Source organism: Drosophila mauritiana, chromosome X (genome assembly GCF_004382145.1).
Source record: "Drosophila mauritiana strain mau12 chromosome X, ASM438214v1, whole genome shotgun sequence".
NCBI classification, from domain to species: domain Eukaryota; kingdom Metazoa; phylum Arthropoda; class Insecta; order Diptera; family Drosophilidae; genus Drosophila; species Drosophila mauritiana.
Genome location: NC_046672.1, coordinates 16310029 through 16329137, shown reverse-complemented (window position 1 = coordinate 16329137; position 19109 = coordinate 16310029). Strand labels below are relative to the sequence as shown.

General features: G+C 39.2%; 1 protein-coding gene across 1 annotated transcript in view; it reads left to right on the top strand.

The window, feature by feature from the left end:
* The window catches only part of LOC117146522 (sodium channel protein para), a 62533-nt gene extending 44358 nt beyond the window's left edge, over positions 1–18175 (top strand). The window contains exons 25-30 of the mRNA XM_033312787.1: positions 1054–1176; positions 2149–2343; positions 2952–3197; positions 5264–5534; positions 9893–10197; positions 11861–18175. Coding sequence (XP_033168678.1) covers positions 1054–1176; positions 2149–2343; positions 2952–3197; positions 5264–5534; positions 9893–10197; positions 11861–12859 — 2139 coding nt within the window. The 3' untranslated portion in view covers positions 12860–18175. The remainder of the gene's footprint in view (positions 1–1053; positions 1177–2148; positions 2344–2951; positions 3198–5263; positions 5535–9892; positions 10198–11860) is intronic.
* Positions 18176–19109: the final 934 nt, after the last annotated feature.

Here is a 19109-nt window from a genome sequence, read left to right as displayed (position 1 = left end):
ACAACTGTTTTGCCTTGCCTTCTCTCACACACAAGTTGCGTCTTGCTCGATCTCTTTTTCGCTCTAGCTAGCTCGCTCTGTCTATCTCTCTCTGTCTCTCTCTCTCTCTCTTTTTTTGACCTACTATCCACATCCTTAATTGATTGTCCACTCGGCTCACACTTAGAAAATAATTGGCTCATCAGAACAAAGAAATTCGCTTAACCAGCTTAACCAATCGACGACTATCGGTCGAGTCCTATGCTTGCCAAGTACTGTAGAACCGATCGAACTTATAACTAGAATTATCATCGCCTTATGTACCAGCCACACCACTTTTGATTCTACTCGTACTTTAACCATCTCATCTAGTCACGTACTTAGTCTCTAGTTTAAGTTAACTCTTAGCTAATTTTGTCGTATATACTTAATAACTTCAATTTGGACATGTGCTTGCTTGTTCGCCAATGAACCGTTATGCTGTTGCCCGTTGTGCCTAACTGTTATATATGTAGTATTGTAAAGTAAACGGCTGTCTTGGCTTGGCTCAGTGTTGAGAAGCGCACGTCGCCTGCAAGTAGTGTTAGTCAGCACACCGAGAAAGTCTCCATTGCACTCACACAGTCGCACGCTTTCATCTCATAGACAATAAAAAAAAAACAACTATTCATCTATACAGCAATACACTCATTCACAAACAACCATGTACACGCAATAACACACATCTGTACATCAACATCATTATTCTTAAGTCTGATACTAACTTGAACTAGTGTATACTGATAATTATATATCTATATATTCCCAACTGACTAAATAACTCTCTGCATTTATTGTATTATATTCTATCCCCTCTCCCCGCCCTCGCCTCGCCTCGCCTTGCCTCGCATCACCCATACACCCATGTATCCCAACTACTACAACAACCAATTAAACAACCAACCAACCAATCCATCGATAACTCAACTCCCAATCATCATCGACGTTGCCAACGACGACCCAATCGGTTAACGATCGAATGATTGATCAATCAATCCACGAATTCAACAAATCAAAAAACCAAACCAAATTCAGGTCGTCGTTAATGCGCTGGTACAAGCTATACCGTCCATCTTCAATGTGCTATTGGTGTGTCTAATATTTTGGCTAATTTTTGCCATAATGGGTGTACAGCTTTTTGCTGGAAAATATTTTAAGGTACGTGCCAAATGTTTCAAACTAAAACCTGAACCAAAACCAGAAACCAAGCCAAAACCAAAAACTGAAACCGAAACATAATCAAACATGCCAAACTTTGAAGGTAAAATGAATACAAGTTACATACTTGTGCTCACTTTGCCTGCAAATGGCTCAAGTTCAATAAGAGAAAACAATTCCAAGCAGCATTACATAATTAGCAATGATCAATTTAATCGAACTATTGAATCCATCTTGAAAGAAATGCGTATCTTTGCATCTATTTTTCGTAAATAGTTGAGTTTAAAGTAAAGTTCAAAAGTAACGAGCGAAGGGCTTGTCCAAAAAAAATCAAAGACAAGCCCTAGCTGACTGTACATAAAATCAGATCAGAATTCATTCAAGTTCAAGTCCTGAGCGATAACCAGAATCGGAATCAAAATCAAAATCGAAATCAGATGCAGAATCCGACTCAGCTTGGGCATGCTTATCGAACGTTATATAACTATACGAGTATGCGACCTTGCGAAAGTTGCTGCACTAAAATCGTTTCTTAGAACACTCCTTAGTATTAGCCTTAGTTTGTACTTTGCCTTTTGCACCGAAAATTGAAAAAAGAGCAGATCTTTTTAAGAATGATCAAATAAATAAACCTATTCAAATCAATTAAATTCAAGCTGAGCTTTTCAAATATCGTATAGTCAAGAGGCCAAGCTAATTAGCTGCTCAAACACTAACACACACTACCAGAGCCACTGACACTTTTACAAACTTAGCTAGCATCTATGTATAGCTGTTTCCTTATATAATCTGCCCCGTCCATATAATTATCTATTATACTCTCTATATATACAATTTATATCTATATCTGTATGTGAATCCCGCATAACTGAAATACATTTTTCCGAAATCAACTCGATAAACAAAACCAAACCCATCGACGCCAACCACCGATGAACGCCGAACCGATAACCACGATCGATAACCCGACAGTGCGAGGACATGAATGGCACGAAGCTCAGCCACGAGATCATACCAAATCGCAATGCCTGCGAGAGCGAGAACTACACGTGGGTGAATTCAGCAATGAATTTCGATCATGTAGGTAACGCGTATCTGTGCCTTTTCCAAGTGGCCACCTTCAAAGGCTGGATACAAATCATGAACGATGCTATCGATTCACGAGAGGTAATGTACCACCGTTTCAATCCATATCTCACCACAGACACCCACAGCCACATCAGACTGCATTTATGTTTGCCAATGCGCTTTGCCAACCACAAAAACCAGTTAGATAATAAGTCAATAATTGAACACGCAAAATAGAGCAGAAAGCCGCTATGACAAAGCTACATATGTTGCAAACGAATAGCTAGTTGATCCATACATACTTGCAAATGTATAGAAATGTCTATAATATATACTTAAGTCCAGTCTATGATACTTTTTATTAATCAACCAATTTTATCTATAACTTTTTCTCTTTTTTATATATGATCGACAAATCTACAACTACAACAACACTCGACACTATAACAACATCTACAAACAACAACAAATATGGTCACACCACTCCAAAACAAAACCCTGGCCACACCCACTCCACAACAACCACACGAGCAACACTAAAAATGATCCATTCACCAAACCAAAAAAATGAAATGAAAACCGAAACTGAAACTGAAACTCTGAAACCAACGATGCCATTCTACTAAATTCCCCCGCAAAACATAAAATTCAACAACGATTCCTGCTGCTATCGATTGACTTCGAACTGGCCAAATGATCGATAACAGGTGGACAAGCAACCAATTCGTGAAACGAACATCTACATGTATTTATATTTCGTATTCTTCATCATATTTGGATCATTTTTCACACTCAATCTGTTCATTGGTGTTATCATTGATAATTTTAATGAGCAAAAGAAAAAAGCAGGTGGATCATTAGAAATGTTCATGACAGAAGATCAGAAAAAGTACTATAATGCTATGAAAAAGATGGGCTCTAAAAAACCATTAAAAGCCATTCCAAGACCAAGGGTAAGACAACAACAAATACAACAAAATAATATTAAAAATTACCATAATTTAATAACCCAAAAAATCTATAAACAATAAATAAGCTGAAACAAAAATCAAAGTACAAATTTAACTTGAAATAACGGAATAAGAATGAGAAAAAACGTTTAACACATTAAAATTAACTTAAAAATATCTTTGCTGGGGTCATCAATGTTCATACTGTGCATTTGAAGAAGTGCCACTTTATCCAAGTAAAATACTTGCCAAGTTCTCAAACTTTCCGCTTTCAGCCGTTTTGTCAATTCACTTGATGCCCCACAAGCGAAATCAAACTCAAACCCCATACATAACTAACTATGAATCAATAAGTAAAATAATGTTACCAAATAAAAATCAGAACAAAAGGAGAAACAAGCTTTTGATCGCGTAATCTGTGCCAATCGTATCTGTATTGTATATATAACATTTTGTATATATGATAAACTTTTTTCTATGTTAACTTGTATTAAAGAGACGCCGAACTGTGCTATCCAAACAGACTGTTATACCTGACTGTTGAACTTAAATGAAAATCTATAAATTGCGAGATTAGTTTATGGCCCTTGGGCCTTCTGTATTCTGTATTCATTCGATTAATATCCGATGAAATACCAACTAATGACAAACTGTTATACGAACTGGGACGTCGACCAAAAACCCTTGCAATCCGTTGAGTATATTTATGTACTAAACACATATTTACTTACGCCGTATGTACGTATGTGAAAGGCCCTGTTCTCTAGCAATATTTTGTCAAGTTAATTGACGGATCTTTGAAACAAGAAAAACAACAAGAGAAACATTCCGAAAACGAAAAGAACAAGAAGATGAAGGCAGCGCACCAAGTCGAGTCTCTGGAATGGCTGCCGTGGCGCTAGAGAGAGACAACGCCACTGTTGCCATTGAGCGACTCCTGCGTGCGACTGCGTGTGCGAGTGCGACGACGATATAGTCGCAACATACCGTTTTCTTTTCTACTCTAATACTTAATTTCCACTAGCTGTATTTAAGTATTGTGTCCGTTTGGTTCGTCTGTACTTAAACATTTTTATGTCTGCCATTTATCAGCTGGACGTTCGTTCTATAAAATTTAAAATTCCAAAAGCAAAGCAAAACTACAATCTATCTATATATGTATATACCTACCTATCTATGATACCCCACTCGCAACACTCCTTACTTAGATATGGCAACCAATGCATGTTTCTTTACTACTCTCGTACAACTACTACTTACTACTCCTAATCTGGATGTGTACATAGCATACATCTTGGCACGTCTCTCTTTTATCTCTACTCTCTACTGTACTCTGGGCATGTTTAGTGATAGTCACAGAACGATAACAAATATCCGATAACTGAAAACTAAAACCAAAACTAATTCGATAGTTATATCAAATCGAAGAACAAACAATTAGAAGGGCGAAGGCAAAGGCTAGAGTCTAGCATGCTGACGGAGAAAAGAGACGGACTGACTGACTGCACGTTTCTGCCATCTCTCTCAAATAATAGCTCTGTAAATGTATCCGTCTCTGTCTCGCGTAGTGTGCTCTAGCCATAACATAACCGTTAACTATTAACCTTTAACCGATGCATTGAATGAATGTTACTAGCACACTGAGTCACTGTTTAACAATGTTACCTTACCCAACTGTTCTACTGTTATACGCCTACTCTGTACGTCTGCAGGTGCGGTCTACGATCCACAGAAGATCACATCATGGAAAAAAGTTTGCAATTGGCACAGATCTACAACCGTTATGTAATAGTGAAAAGAACCAACATATAACCGCCATAACCTAATAACCTATATAAAGCGATCAACTGAGCTGAAAACTCTTATACCATATACTTATAACTAATAAGCAAATGCGACGTATTTAAACAAATGTACTTATACAAAACTCTTCTATTCCTTTTCTCTCTTCTCTCCAATGTGTTATGTCGGTGTCGAACGATTGATTATCTTTTTTGTTCTTACCTTTCCTTTTCATTTCCCTTTTGATTTCCGTGTTGATCTTTGGTTGACTTCTTTTACCATTCCAGTGGCGACCACAAGCAATAGTCTTTGAAATAGTAACCGATAAGAAATTCGATATAATCATTATGTTATTCATTGGTCTGAACATGTTCACCATGACCCTCGATCGTTACGATGCGTCGGACACGTATAACGCGGTCCTAGACTATCTCAATGCGATATTCGTAGTTATTTTCAGTTCCGAATGTCTATTAAAAATATTCGCTTTACGATATCACTATTTTATTGAGCCATGGAATTTATTTGATGTAGTAGTTGTCATTTTATCCATCTTAGGTAAGTAAAACCGAAAATCAATTTCCAAATTAACCCAACCAACCACCACCCAACCGCCAAACCAAATAGCCAAAGTATGCAAATCGACCCCAAGCTCTAAAAACCTTAAGAAAAAACACTTTTTGAATTCAGGATCAGTTCTGTGGTCCTCGAGTCGTCAACTCACTTTCCCACTCTATCTATATGCATTTATTTGATGTAAAATCCTGTCTGTCATTGCTACAGTACGCTCCTCTCTCTTTACGTATTGTACTTTCTAATAATTGTTGCTAATTTGTTGTCGTATAGATAATGCGTATTTCCATTGTTCGATGTTGATTCGTATTGAACTTTCCCATTCCCATGCAAAAGAAAAAAGCAATGTAATAATCCCCCAACCGATTTGTTGTGTACAAAAAATTGTTTTATCGCGAGTGTTCATATTGAGATGTGATTGCAACTGTTATACTAATGTGTATGACGGTATCAAATTCCCTTTATGAGCAGCTCCATGTTGTTGTGCTTAACGTATTCCAAATAATGTTTTCGTTTTTGCTTTCGACGCACTTGCCATTTGCATAATTAGCTGAAGAAGTAATATTTGTTTTTAAAAAAGGGTTTGAAAGTTAATTTAAAAAGAAAACAACCGAGCTATTTAACCCTCAAGACTGTTATACAAATCTCTTGCTATAAAGGCAATTGCTAATACTGCTATACGAGCTAAGATATTTCTAATCAGATTTCCTAATCAGACTCAACAGTTTCTTTAAAACTGTTATTTAATCAAATAGTATAATTTAAACAATGTTTCAAAACCGTTTTACATGCTTAATAGTTTTTTGCAATATATTTGTTTGGCTTAATTGCTTTAAAGCTTTACAGAATCTCAGCTAATATGGCAAATGCGTAATCGATCAATTTATGTGATAAATAATTTAATTGTTGTTGTTGTTATTGCCAAATTTGTATGTATAACATAAGTAAATTAATGTTGAATTTTTATTTAAACCTAAGTTTGAAAGTAAACGTAATATTGGTGTTATTTTTAATGTATTTTCCATGTAATTGTTGTCGTTTGTAGCTGGCGTTAAATTCTAAATATTTGTATTTGACCATAAACTTGATATATTCTTTCGTTGTCAATCTAAAAATACTACGAATTGGCAGATTTCATCTGAAGTTTGTCGAATAAATATTGATATTATTTCAAGTTTTAAGGGTACGATTAACCGTTCCCGAATAAGTATTTTATTTATATATTATTTAAATTTTATTCAACATCAAACTACAATTAATAGCCCGAAATGTTGCGCATACGTAAGCACAAAAAAAGAACGAACAAATGGAAGAGCTAAGGCGAAAGATTTCCCACTGAACGCGGGTCGAATTATATTCTGAAAATCAAATAGGAATTGGCTTTTGGATGAAACGAGAAACGAGCACGATAAACTATACAAAAGATGGCTTAAAATATGCTTTACTACATTGACCAATGCAACAGGGAGCTTCCTTTTTAGTGCCCGAGTGCGTTGAAAAGGATGCTTTCGAACGATCTGTTGCTATCGAAGGTGTTACCCCGATTCGAAATGCGCCCAAAAAAATATTTTGTCTAGCGAAAGTCCTGAAACATCCCCCCTCTCAAAAACCAGAAACCCAAAACCCCGAACCTCTATCCAACTCCGAGCCAGAACCGAACCAAAACCAGTAACCAAGTTGATCCCCCATCGAAAAAAAAAAATCGGAACCTAAACAAACTGATCGTATTGTGTTTTACCCCCTGCATCTACAAGCTTTTCGTTTCACTTTAGAAATACGTATAGTTTGTGCGAGGGAGGCTTCAAGTAACCCCTTACTATTTAAGAGCTGCCAAACTTAAATGTTGCTTACGCTTCCTTTATCTCATATGTATCTATATCTGTATATGTTTACTACTCGCCAGAGATTCACGCGCCCCAAACTTGTTCTCAAGCGCACTTTCCAAGAACCAAAATAAGCAAAAAAAAAAATACAAAAACAAAAAGCGATACTATAATGCTTACAACTTTTTCGAACGCTCTAAAGTATGCTTCATTATTTGGCTTCGATGTTGCGACAGACGCAAAGTGATATCCTTATAGACGAATATATTAATACACGCTTAAGGCAAAAGAAAACAATACACAAAAAAAAGAATAAAAAAAAAAGAAAACGACGTACGAGCTTTTGTAAATGCAAATTCTTTAAATAACAAAATAACATTAATAACAATAAAAAATCAATAAAGAAAAGCAATCGCTACACACACACACACTTACACACCTACACAACTACTTGAACACGTTAAATGGCTTGCACAAAAAGAACGCATAAAAAAATATGAAAAACAAACGAGATGACAGTGAATATCAAGATAAACTCAATCCAATCACACAAGATTCATTCAGAGTTAGGTGTCAATGGGCATTCCACAAGCATTCCACTCTGTGCGATTGTCGGTTGCATAACTCTGTTAGCTACTGCATATGGTATCCATACCGCATTCCAGCTGGGGATCCGCACTCGTTTCCAGCGGTCCCAATCCCCCAGCAATCCAGGAGCCACTGGCTCTGAAGGGCGGGGCCCCAGCCAGGACAACGGCCATGCGGACTGTCTTAGCGCGCAGATCCGGCAAGGCCGTTGAACTGGATCGGACCGGACCCAACGGCAATCCAACCCAGCCCGAATCGAGCCCCCACAAAGTACCCGTATTCCGAGCCCCGTTGATATACATAGTGTGTAGCCGCCCATGCCGGAGGGTTCCGCCCACAATTTGGCCCACGATCTCGGCAATTTTCGATTGAAAATCAAAAAAAGCAAACCAAATGGATGGATAACCGTAGCAATAGCCTGAATCTTCTTAATGGTTTTGGTCCAATCTACGATGGAGATTATGTACTTTACTATGAACGTAGTAAAAAGCATATAACTTTATATAATCTATAGATGAGTACCCCTCCAAATGGTTCCCGAGCCATTCCCTAGTGCGGGACTTGACTAACCAACCGCCCCTACCACGCCGCCACATATAAAATATGCCCACCAACCCAGTACCCTGTTCTTACTTTCTACAACTCTTTCTTCCCAAACTATACGAAGCTTTCCCCTGCATACTACTCTTACTTTTTTTGTAATCCTTTTTCGAGATCGCTGTAATTTCGCTCTCAGCTCAGCTCAAATCAAAATTCAGAAAAGTCCTGCAAATAGTTCGTTCGACCACCGCCCCCGCCTCCTTCCAAACGCCCTTTTCGCCATTGCTAGCGCCATCAAACGGAGAAAAACAAAATTAGAACCAATGAACATTTTGATCAACCGGGCAGCGAACGAACTTTGCAGTGTATAGTATTTGGCACATATAAAATATGCTGCGGATTATCGCTAAAGAAAACGTAACCACGCATTCAAAACAAAAGAAAAATAAGTAAAGAAATTTTATTAAGATTTTATTATCGATAACGGTATACTGGAAGACGTATTCCGGGCTCCAAGATTTTGTTTTGATGCTAATTTCGCTGTCGCTGCTTAAACCAACGCCAAAGATCGCCTGCTCCTGCGCCAGCTGCTCGCAAACAGCCGAAGGATATCGACTACCAAGCATTGCTGCTTAACCGTTTACTGTTAACCGTTTGCTGTTAAGCGTTCAGCGTTCACCGTTTACTCTAACCGTAACTCCTTTTGTTTGAATCTCTTTATTGTTTCGTTTCTTAATCGTTTTTCTCTCTCTTCGTTTTGATTTTTGCGCAGCAATCTCTCTAGTTTGTTCTAGGCCAGCTGTAAAGTCGTTAAAACACTTTGTGTTAACTGTACCTGTACTGCTAATCCGTATACGTAACTGTATAAGTAACTGTACCTTGACTGTATATGTACATACATATGTATGTTGTATATGTAATTGTATTCTAATTGTAATATACTCGCTCCATGACGATTGAAGTTGCTCTTCAATTGCTCGGTTACCCTATTATTATTTCCTATATCCGTTCGGCCAGTTTATGTTTTGTGTCAACTGTACCTGTTTGTTTTCTCCCAATTGTACATATACGATTTTTGCGTTCATTTACGTATTCCCTACCCAATTAAGTGTGTCTGTCTGTAAATGTTGACTGACATTGCAGACAATGAAAAAGAGGCGGAGCGTGCCGACAACCTAATGCTTTTCATATTTCAGCTATGTCAAGTGTTTATGTCTCGAGCTCCAGGAGCTTTAGTCGCCAGCAAAACAAAACAAAAAAAAATAAAAGAAACCCAATCCGCAATCCCCCAAGATCCCCATCCACGATCCCCACTTTGACTCTGTGATCATAACTCAACTGATTTCTCTTCACAAACTCAATCCCCAATCCGCTGCCAAATGTTCGCCGCAGGTCTCGTACTTAGCGATATTATCGAGAAGTACTTCGTGTCGCCGACCCTGCTCCGAGTGGTGCGTGTGGCGAAAGTGGGCCGTGTCCTTCGACTGGTGAAGGGAGCCAAGGGCATTCGGACACTGCTCTTCGCGTTGGCCATGTCGCTGCCGGCCCTGTTCAACATCTGCCTGCTGCTGTTCCTGGTCATGTTCATCTTCGCCATCTTCGGCATGTCGTTCTTCATGCACGTGAAGGAGAAGAGCGGCATCAACGACGTCTACAACTTCAAGACCTTTGGCCAGAGCATGATCCTGCTCTTTCAGGTAAGAGGCCCAGCCACAATTCCGTTGACGGTTTATGTTGTCTATTGTTGTTGTCGTTGGGTGATGTTGCCACAACCCACTGCTGAAATCGGAAACAACTAGAAGCTGCGTGAAGCGATTAGCAAAGCCCACACCACTCTGACCATCTATCGGCGACGCTCTATCGCTGGAGTTTGGGCGTCGATCGATGGCCGGAAACGGAAGTGGGGCCGCCATTTGCGGCGACCATTATGCGTTCAGTCCAGTGGCAACATCACAATGTTGATTGAAGCTACGGTAGTTGTTGGTAAAAGCTAAATTAGTGCGATTTTTTGATTAACCTACGATTTCATTTATCAATTTGTTTAAATCCTCTGTCTATCTGTCTGCCTATCGGTTAACCATTTACTCTTTTACGTTCTCTCTGTACAAAGTACGCCAACGATCTAAACGATTCACCTTATTAACTTTTTACTTTGCACCATGACTCTACTTAAGGCCCAAAAGTGATGTGGTCCCACGCTGGAGTCATGGAAAACGGCTTTCAATTATCGTTTTGCACTTCTTTTTCTTTCGATTTGTACCTAACGTATACGCTTCTCTGTATATGCCTAATTTTAGAAAATTGTACAAAAAACAAATCTAATTCAGCTCTTTCAACAAACACCAAATGAAATGTTAAGTTTCCTCAAGACACCCCCGTCCTGTCCAGAAAACAACAATACCACCCCCCTAAAGTCTCGCCAACTATAAACATGCAAATGTAGCTACTTAAATGCAAAATACAACTAAAGGCAAACCATAAGTATAGATTCGATCTTAAGATCCAGGGTACACAGCCCCACCTCTATCTCTATATATCTTTATCCCTCGCTCTCTATATCTATCTCTTTTTAACTATCTTAATATTGCAACTGCTTTAAGTATCCAACTATTTCAATCTGACCCCATTCCATTCGGTGTCTACGGACTCCCCGAGCTGCTACAAATGCTTGCCACGCTTACCGCTTTGAATCCCCTAGTTTTGGGGCTAGAGTCCCCCGCAACTCCGCCCTCCCAGCCACGCCCCTGATCGCCCCTTCGACTGGGCCGAGGGGATTTCATATGGCTTACCAGCTTGCCTCGTTTTCGGGGCTGGATCAAAGCAAAGCAGCCATTTATCCGTTTAGTAACCGCAAACCGATTACACACTCAATGTATAACTACTAACTATAGCCGTAACTGTACTAACCACCTACCGTATGCCATAACTAGTTTGCTTAGCCGAGTGATCCCGGTACAAAACGTTTGACTAATGATGACTCTTCTTGTTATTGTATCTTCTGTCTTAAACTTCTCTCTCTCTCTCCCACCGCCCACATACGAACACTCCGAAAAAAACACACCACGAACGAACGACCTGACATGCATCGATAAATATCGATCTATAAATATCGATGCATCGAACCATGCCCAACCGATCGCACAACTGCCAATCCTATCCGCTAAATTTGTATTCGATTGCGAATCGGTAACGCGCTCGTATTGCGACTCGAAAACTATGATCCCATCCTCCTGATCCGAAATTTAAACTGTCGATGCACTATCCCCAATGGCTTATCCCAAATCCAAACCCATTCCATACCAAATCCCACATTCCAATATTCTTCTGTATCCCAAATCCATATCCTATTAAAACTGGCAGATGTCGACGTCAGCCGGTTGGGATGGTGTACTGGACGCCATTATCAATGAGGAAGCATGCGATCCACCCGACAACGACAAAGGCTATCCGGGCAATTGTGGTTCAGCGACCGTTGGAATAACGTTTCTCCTCTCATACCTAGTTATAAGCTTTTTGATAGTTATTAATATGTACATTGCTGTCATTCTCGAGAACTATAGTCAGGCCACCGAGGACGTGCAAGAGGGTCTAACCGACGACGACTACGACATGTACTATGAGATCTGGCAGCAATTCGATCCGGAGGGCACCCAGTACATACGCTATGATCAGCTGTCCGAATTCCTGGACGTACTGGAGCCCCCGCTGCAGATCCACAAACCGAACAAGTACAAGATCATATCGATGGACATACCCATCTGTCGCGGTGACCTCATGTACTGCGTCGACATCCTCGACGCCCTTACGAAAGACTTCTTTGCGCGGAAGGGCAATCCGATAGAGGAGACGGGTGAGATCGGTGAGATAGCTGCCCGCCCGGATACGGAGGGCTACGAGCCCGTCTCATCAACGCTGTGGCGTCAGCGTGAGGAGTACTGCGCCCGGCTAATCCAGCACGCCTGGCGAAAGCACAAGGCGCGCGGCGAGGGAGGTGGGTCCTTCGAGCCGGATACGGATCATGGCGATGGCGGTGATCCGGATGCCGGGGACCCGGCGCCCGATGAACCAACGGACGGCGATGCGCCCGCTGGTGGAGATGGTAGTGTTAACGGTACTGCAGAAGGAGCTGCCGATGCCGACGAGAGTAATGTAAATAGTCCGGGTGAGGATGCAGCGGCAGCAGCAGCAGCAGCAGCGGCGGCGGCGGGCACGACGACGGCGGGAAGTCCCGGAGCGGGTAGCGCCGGGCGACAGACCGCCGTTCTCGTGGAGAGCGACGGGTTCGTGACGAAGAACGGCCACAAGGTGGTCATCCACTCGCGATCGCCGAGCATCACGTCGCGCACGGCGGATGTCTGAGCCAGGCCTCGCCCCCCCCTCCAAGATGCACGCGAGTATTAGCATGAGTACGTGTTGGATGTTGCACGTTGCATCAGCGATGCAGCAGCGTTGCAGCAGCGACAACAGTGAGCTAACAACAACAGCAACCAGGCGAACAACAAGCATAATTTTCTGCTATATAATGAAAGAACACCATACAAACAAATACAACAACAATAACAGATACAAACAAACAACAACCACATCAAGAGAACAAAGAACAACAACAAACCCGATGATATAACGACGAAAATGAACAACAACAACAACAACAATTAGAACTCAAGTGTAACGTCTTTGATTTGAAACATACATATTTGTATACCCGCATTATTCAGTTAACGAGTCAGCAACCAACAACAATCATACTTAAGCTAAACCGAAATGTCTTATTAATTTATAAGCAGCTCGTAGTCCAATCCATATAGGCGTTTTTCCGAACAACTATTTGCCTAAGCAGGTGGATGCAGAAAAAGAAGAAGAAACCCATGAAACAAACACACTCACACATAAACACACTCCCACACATCAACATAATCATAAACAATTATAATCCACAGAAAGCAAAAAAAAAAACAAATCAACACGGATAACAAAATTGAAGAACGACGAACAAGCTCTAAAAATTGTATTTGCCAGTAGTGAGAGAGCAAAAACACGCTTTATTTAATTACCTACTTGCGAAACCTTAAAGCAAATACCAAATAACAAAAACAATGAAAATGGCGAGCAAATAACGGTAAAGATAAGGAAGCAGAAGCCAATCCACAAAAAACAAAACCAATCCCCGAAAGCAACATTCTATAATAAACAAGATAAACCCTTTTAACTTATTCTAAATGAGATGAGAACAACACCAATTTGCATAGATTGTATTGTATGTACATTTATCCAGCTAAATAATGAAAAGCCAAATGGTTAAAATCAAAAGCGGACCCAAAACTAGAAACTAAAGCGACACCAATATAAAAACAAATACCGCCTGAACTGCCATTGAAAGCAATACGAACCAAAAACTAAAGAAACAAACAATAGCGAAAGCTGCTAGATGTCAAAGTATAATCACACAACATCCATACACCCACTCACACCAACACCCGCACACACACACACACACACACAGAAGGAGGGGAAATGGTCACCAGGAGAGTAATAGGCAGACAGAGTTATTTCACATTCAGATACGATCGAACTATATAATCGGGCATTCCCTTTGCAGTTTCGATTCAGGCGATGACATCCCAACCCATTGGGTCAGCAAGAAAGTTCAAAGCAAACATTTTAACCATAGCGATCGCATATTTGAGGTTATGTCTCATTTTGAGGTTATGTCCTCCCTTTGAGGTTATGTTCTCACTTTGAGGTTATGTCCTCAACAACATACACACTCACACACACACACAAAAACACCGACACAAAGCGACAACAGTACCGAACAAATCCTTGGAGCTGGGGCGCATGGAGCCGCAGAAAGTGAGATAAAGACGAGTGAAACCTTCAACGAAGACCTTAGCAATTCAAATTTGAATTCGATCAGTCAAAAACCAATTTACAAAAACAATTAACAAAGAACGCTGAGCGAAGAATTAAGAACGAAGAAAACGCGCAAGAAGTGAATAAATGAAACGAACAATGCCGAGAATGTGAAGTGAAAGAGAACACAGTACCGAAACAAGTTTAAAGCGAGGCGAAGCAAGTGCTAAAAGACAAGAAAATAAAAACAATTCGGAAAATAGCAGAAGAAGCGTTTGTGCCTAGCACAAAATAAAAAAAAAACAGCAAATAGAGATACGAAAACGAGTGAACAATTTGAACAAGTTTTTGTTTTCAAAGTGCTCTATTTTCGCATACTTCTTTTTATCTTTAACCTACAAGTAGAGTCGAGCAAAGACCGAGATTAATGGTTAACTACACAATGAGCAAGGAGAGTAAATACCAAACGAATATATATTACACATAATTATAACATAACTAATTTAACTAAAATACGATATTAATACTGAATTGAATTCAAACAAAGTTTTAGCCAGACCGCTTAAAAGCGTAGCACACTTTTCAGCGCCAGTCGCCTTCGCATTCGCTTTCCTTTCCGTATCCGCCGCAATCGCGTTATAACGATAGACGATGGAAATGTGAGCAAACCGAAAATCGATAACCGATAACAATCAAAATATGAAAAGAAAAAACAAAAAAATGAAAGTATTTCGATCAGTTGTGCCCAATTTTGCCAAGCTAAGCTTTGTTTGAATAAGCTTTACTGCATATGATTTCTTTGGTTTCTCTGTCGTATGATTTACTAGCTAGCAATGCCTTTTTCGCCGCTGTTCAGTTATGTATCGACAAAACAACCGATAACTGATACCGATTACGATAACGAACAATAAAACTCCATCGAATGGCCCCGCCACACTAAAGGTTGTGGAGCAGTTCGACCAGAGTGAAAATTATATGTGAGGTTCCATTGCGCACACAGTACACAGTACAGTACACACTCGCCACATTGCCCAGTCACACTCACCCAACATATAGAATCTCAGATACATGTAAATGCTTTGCTTTTGCTTTGAAATTGCTGCAATCGTAGGAGGTGAATGGGAAACGAATACTTTGGGATCAATGCGTTTTTTGGTTTTGACAATAAAACAACTACCAATTCACCCACTGACACTACTCACGTTTTTTGGGAAAACATACACAGTTACAGACATGGGCATTGAAAGAAACTTCTTTCAGTGACGAAACGAGCCTCTTCTCGCTGACTTGCTCTCACTCGTTCTCCAACACAACACGAATTGAAACTGTTATACGAAACATGCTTTCACACACTGCTTGACTTCTAACTATCTGTTAAATCAAATACAAATGCGGAACTTGTTCTAAGCACATACACATCTACCCACTAGAAGGTAAACAGCATCTTACAAAATTAATCAACATTGGGAAATAACAAATGACCCTCGGCCAACGAATCCCTTAATTTGTCATACCCTTTAGATATTTGATATTCTGTTCCATTAGGTTTTTTCTTGGTAGACGCCAATTTCCGGTTCTCAGTTCCTTTCAGTTAATATTTAATGGCCAGAGTGTTTACATTAACTTTCTGTGTTGGATACCAGTAGTATTTGTACAACAGTACTATAACCGTTACATGACAGTCCTACATTAGTTGCTTAACACGCTCATAACAGTTGTATCTCTGTTATACTAAGCGATAAGTCAATCGTAAGGCATTTGTATAACGGTTTTATGCCACTGTACAACAGTTGTATATCCGCTTGGTTTTTGCATTACTCTAAAACACAACTGACTATCTTAAAGGTTGACAACAAACACTCCAGTTACATTTGGCCACTTTACATCGATCAGCTGTCTTTATTTGTTCGCAAGACGTTTAATAAAAAGAAAACCTTTTGCATCCCGCAATAGCTTCCCAATATCAATCACTATTTATCCTAGCCAACACAAAAAAGTAACGCAAACAACAAAAATTGTAGAGTAATAACTTGTGTACATTATGGGGACCAGTTTAAGCGTTGCCTTAAAGTCCAAAAATTAAGTGTTTATTTATTTGCGCACGCTTTTACAAGAGAGCTTTGTCGTTTAGATCAGATTAAGCCCTTCTGTTTTGTGCCACGAACGGCACATCCCCGCCATCTTGACCCCGTGACCCCTTAACCCCTTGACCCCGTGACCGCTTAACCCCTAACCGAACCCCAAGACGTAACGCAACCCGACTCGAACAGACTCCAATTTGGTTGGTCTTACAATCATCGTATTACGTATTTGTATTTTAAACCCACATTGATTTAACGCTTGCCGATTGCCAATTTTGTAACGACTTGAATGTAGCTTCATTATTATACATTTTGTTGGCTGTTTGACAAATAATACGAGTACCCACTTTGATGAATAATAGATCACATGGAAATAACGCAAAACGATAAATCGCTTAGTCGAGAATAATAAACGAAACATGCTATAAACTAATAACAGAAAATTAAGTTTGAAAATTCCGTACAAAATGCATAAGTTTAACGAAAAAAGCATATAATACTGATTGAACTTAACGCATAATATATCTACTTATACTGAGTGCACTGTTATAAACGAGGGGCGGGGCGAGAATAAATAAAAAAAACAACAACAACAACAAAAACGAATCAAACGAAAAAGAAAAAGAAAAACCAAACATATTATAATGGTATATACTTCAAGATATTCTACTATCTATGTGTGAATAACATCATCTGCAAAACAACAGCCACACATGAAGCTTTTGCGACAAGCAAACCGAAGAAAGAAATAAAAAAAAACTTAACAAGAAGACGAGAGAAGAGATACTCTATAATAATATAACTGTAAATTTACGATAATAAAAGCCGAGAGAGGGATATGAATTTTAGCAAGCGGTAAATTCAAAACGAAACCGAAACGCAAATCGAAATCGAAAAGTTGAAAATTATATATGAGGACTCGAAGACGAAAAGGACGACGATGTCGTGAAGAAGGGATGATAACGATATTGATAAGGAAATCTATTTCATATTTTTAGCATACGTGTAAACATATTTTTTGTGCCGAGGTTACGTTCGAAGCAACACGCGCATCATTGCCATTAGACAAAATAAAATTAATTATATATACAATATGCCTAAAAATAATACAAAAAACAAAAAAAAACAAAAACAAAAAGAAAACTACCACTAATAATTATAAAAAACAAAAAACAAAACAACTGCATATTTTGTGCTGCTGAAGAAAGTCACAACGCAACAAAAACATGATAACAATAAAACATATATAAATTTCTAACAATTTTTGAGCAATAAAACCACACTCACACACACACGAACACACACACATACACACGCTCATCACAGAAGATTGCCGAATATTTGCACCGCCACTGTATGCCCGACGGGCGTGCGAAAGAGAGCGAGATGGCGCTCCGCACTGCTCTCGCACACTTCGCACAGTGGCGCCGCAAAGTATGCAACCAGGAAACAGAAAGCAGCGTTCTCAAATACCAAATAGAAATGCAATGGCAAATGCTAGGAGATGTTGCGGATACAGAAGACGATTAAACATTTTTAGATACACTTCGAAAATCAAAGCGTGGAAATTTCTATATTAGTTAATAATAAATTCCTTTTTTTGTTAACTCACTATATTAAAATGAAAACAAAGATGGACAAAAACTTTAGCTTTATACTCGTACATTTGTAATATATTACATAAGTCTAGATAATTACATAAAAACAAAGGAAAAATAGAAAATATATTATAAATTATAATTATACAAAAGCAAAACCGAAAAAAATTTTACAAATAAAAAAAACGCAAAAAAAAATCAATAAAAACCCAAATCAAACGAAGCATAGCAAATGAAATTCAAAGTAAATTCATAAATAGCGTACAAAAATCGAAATACAAAAAAAATGAAGAAACCCCAAAAACGAACTGTAAAAAAAAGAGAAAACATTTAAATGTAAAACAGCCAGTTATTATGCATAGCTAATAAAATTCAAAATACAGAGCAGGAGCGGAGACGAATCCAAGAAATAAGAACAATTATTGCAATTAGATATTCTACATAAAAAATTCGAGATCTTTAGTAAAACATAGGTTGCATATACAACCACACACAAGCAAAACACACAGACACACACACACGCACACATGCGCATTCCCGAATACATCCGTATATGAGTACAATTTGATTTCCGGCGACCTGTGGATAGGTCGTTATCCTGATTTCGAGTGCTATCAGTTGCCAACCCATCCACTCAGCACATGGACAGACGCCAGTAAGGACCCACACGAGACACTGTACCAGACAGACCCCGAATAAAAAGATGCCACGCCAAGCAGCAGAGATTAAGATACCAATCCAAGCCTATACGATACCGAAACCAATACCAAACAGAACACAAGAACACACAATTACGAAAGTTGCCATCCAGCGAAGTATTTGCAATTTATATTGAGAGCAAGAGTTAATAGCCGTTTATATAAAGCCCGTTGAACACGAAAACCAAATGAGAAAAAAAACAAAATGAGAAGAAAACCAAAAACAGACTGAAGAAAATGAGAATTATTTAACAAAAAAAATTTATATATATGTAATGATAGCCAATAGAGACAAGTGCATCCAAGCTATATGAACAGAATCACAAATTGCCAAGCTGCTTTTACATGCATCCAGAGCTGAGCCCCATCCACTCACTCG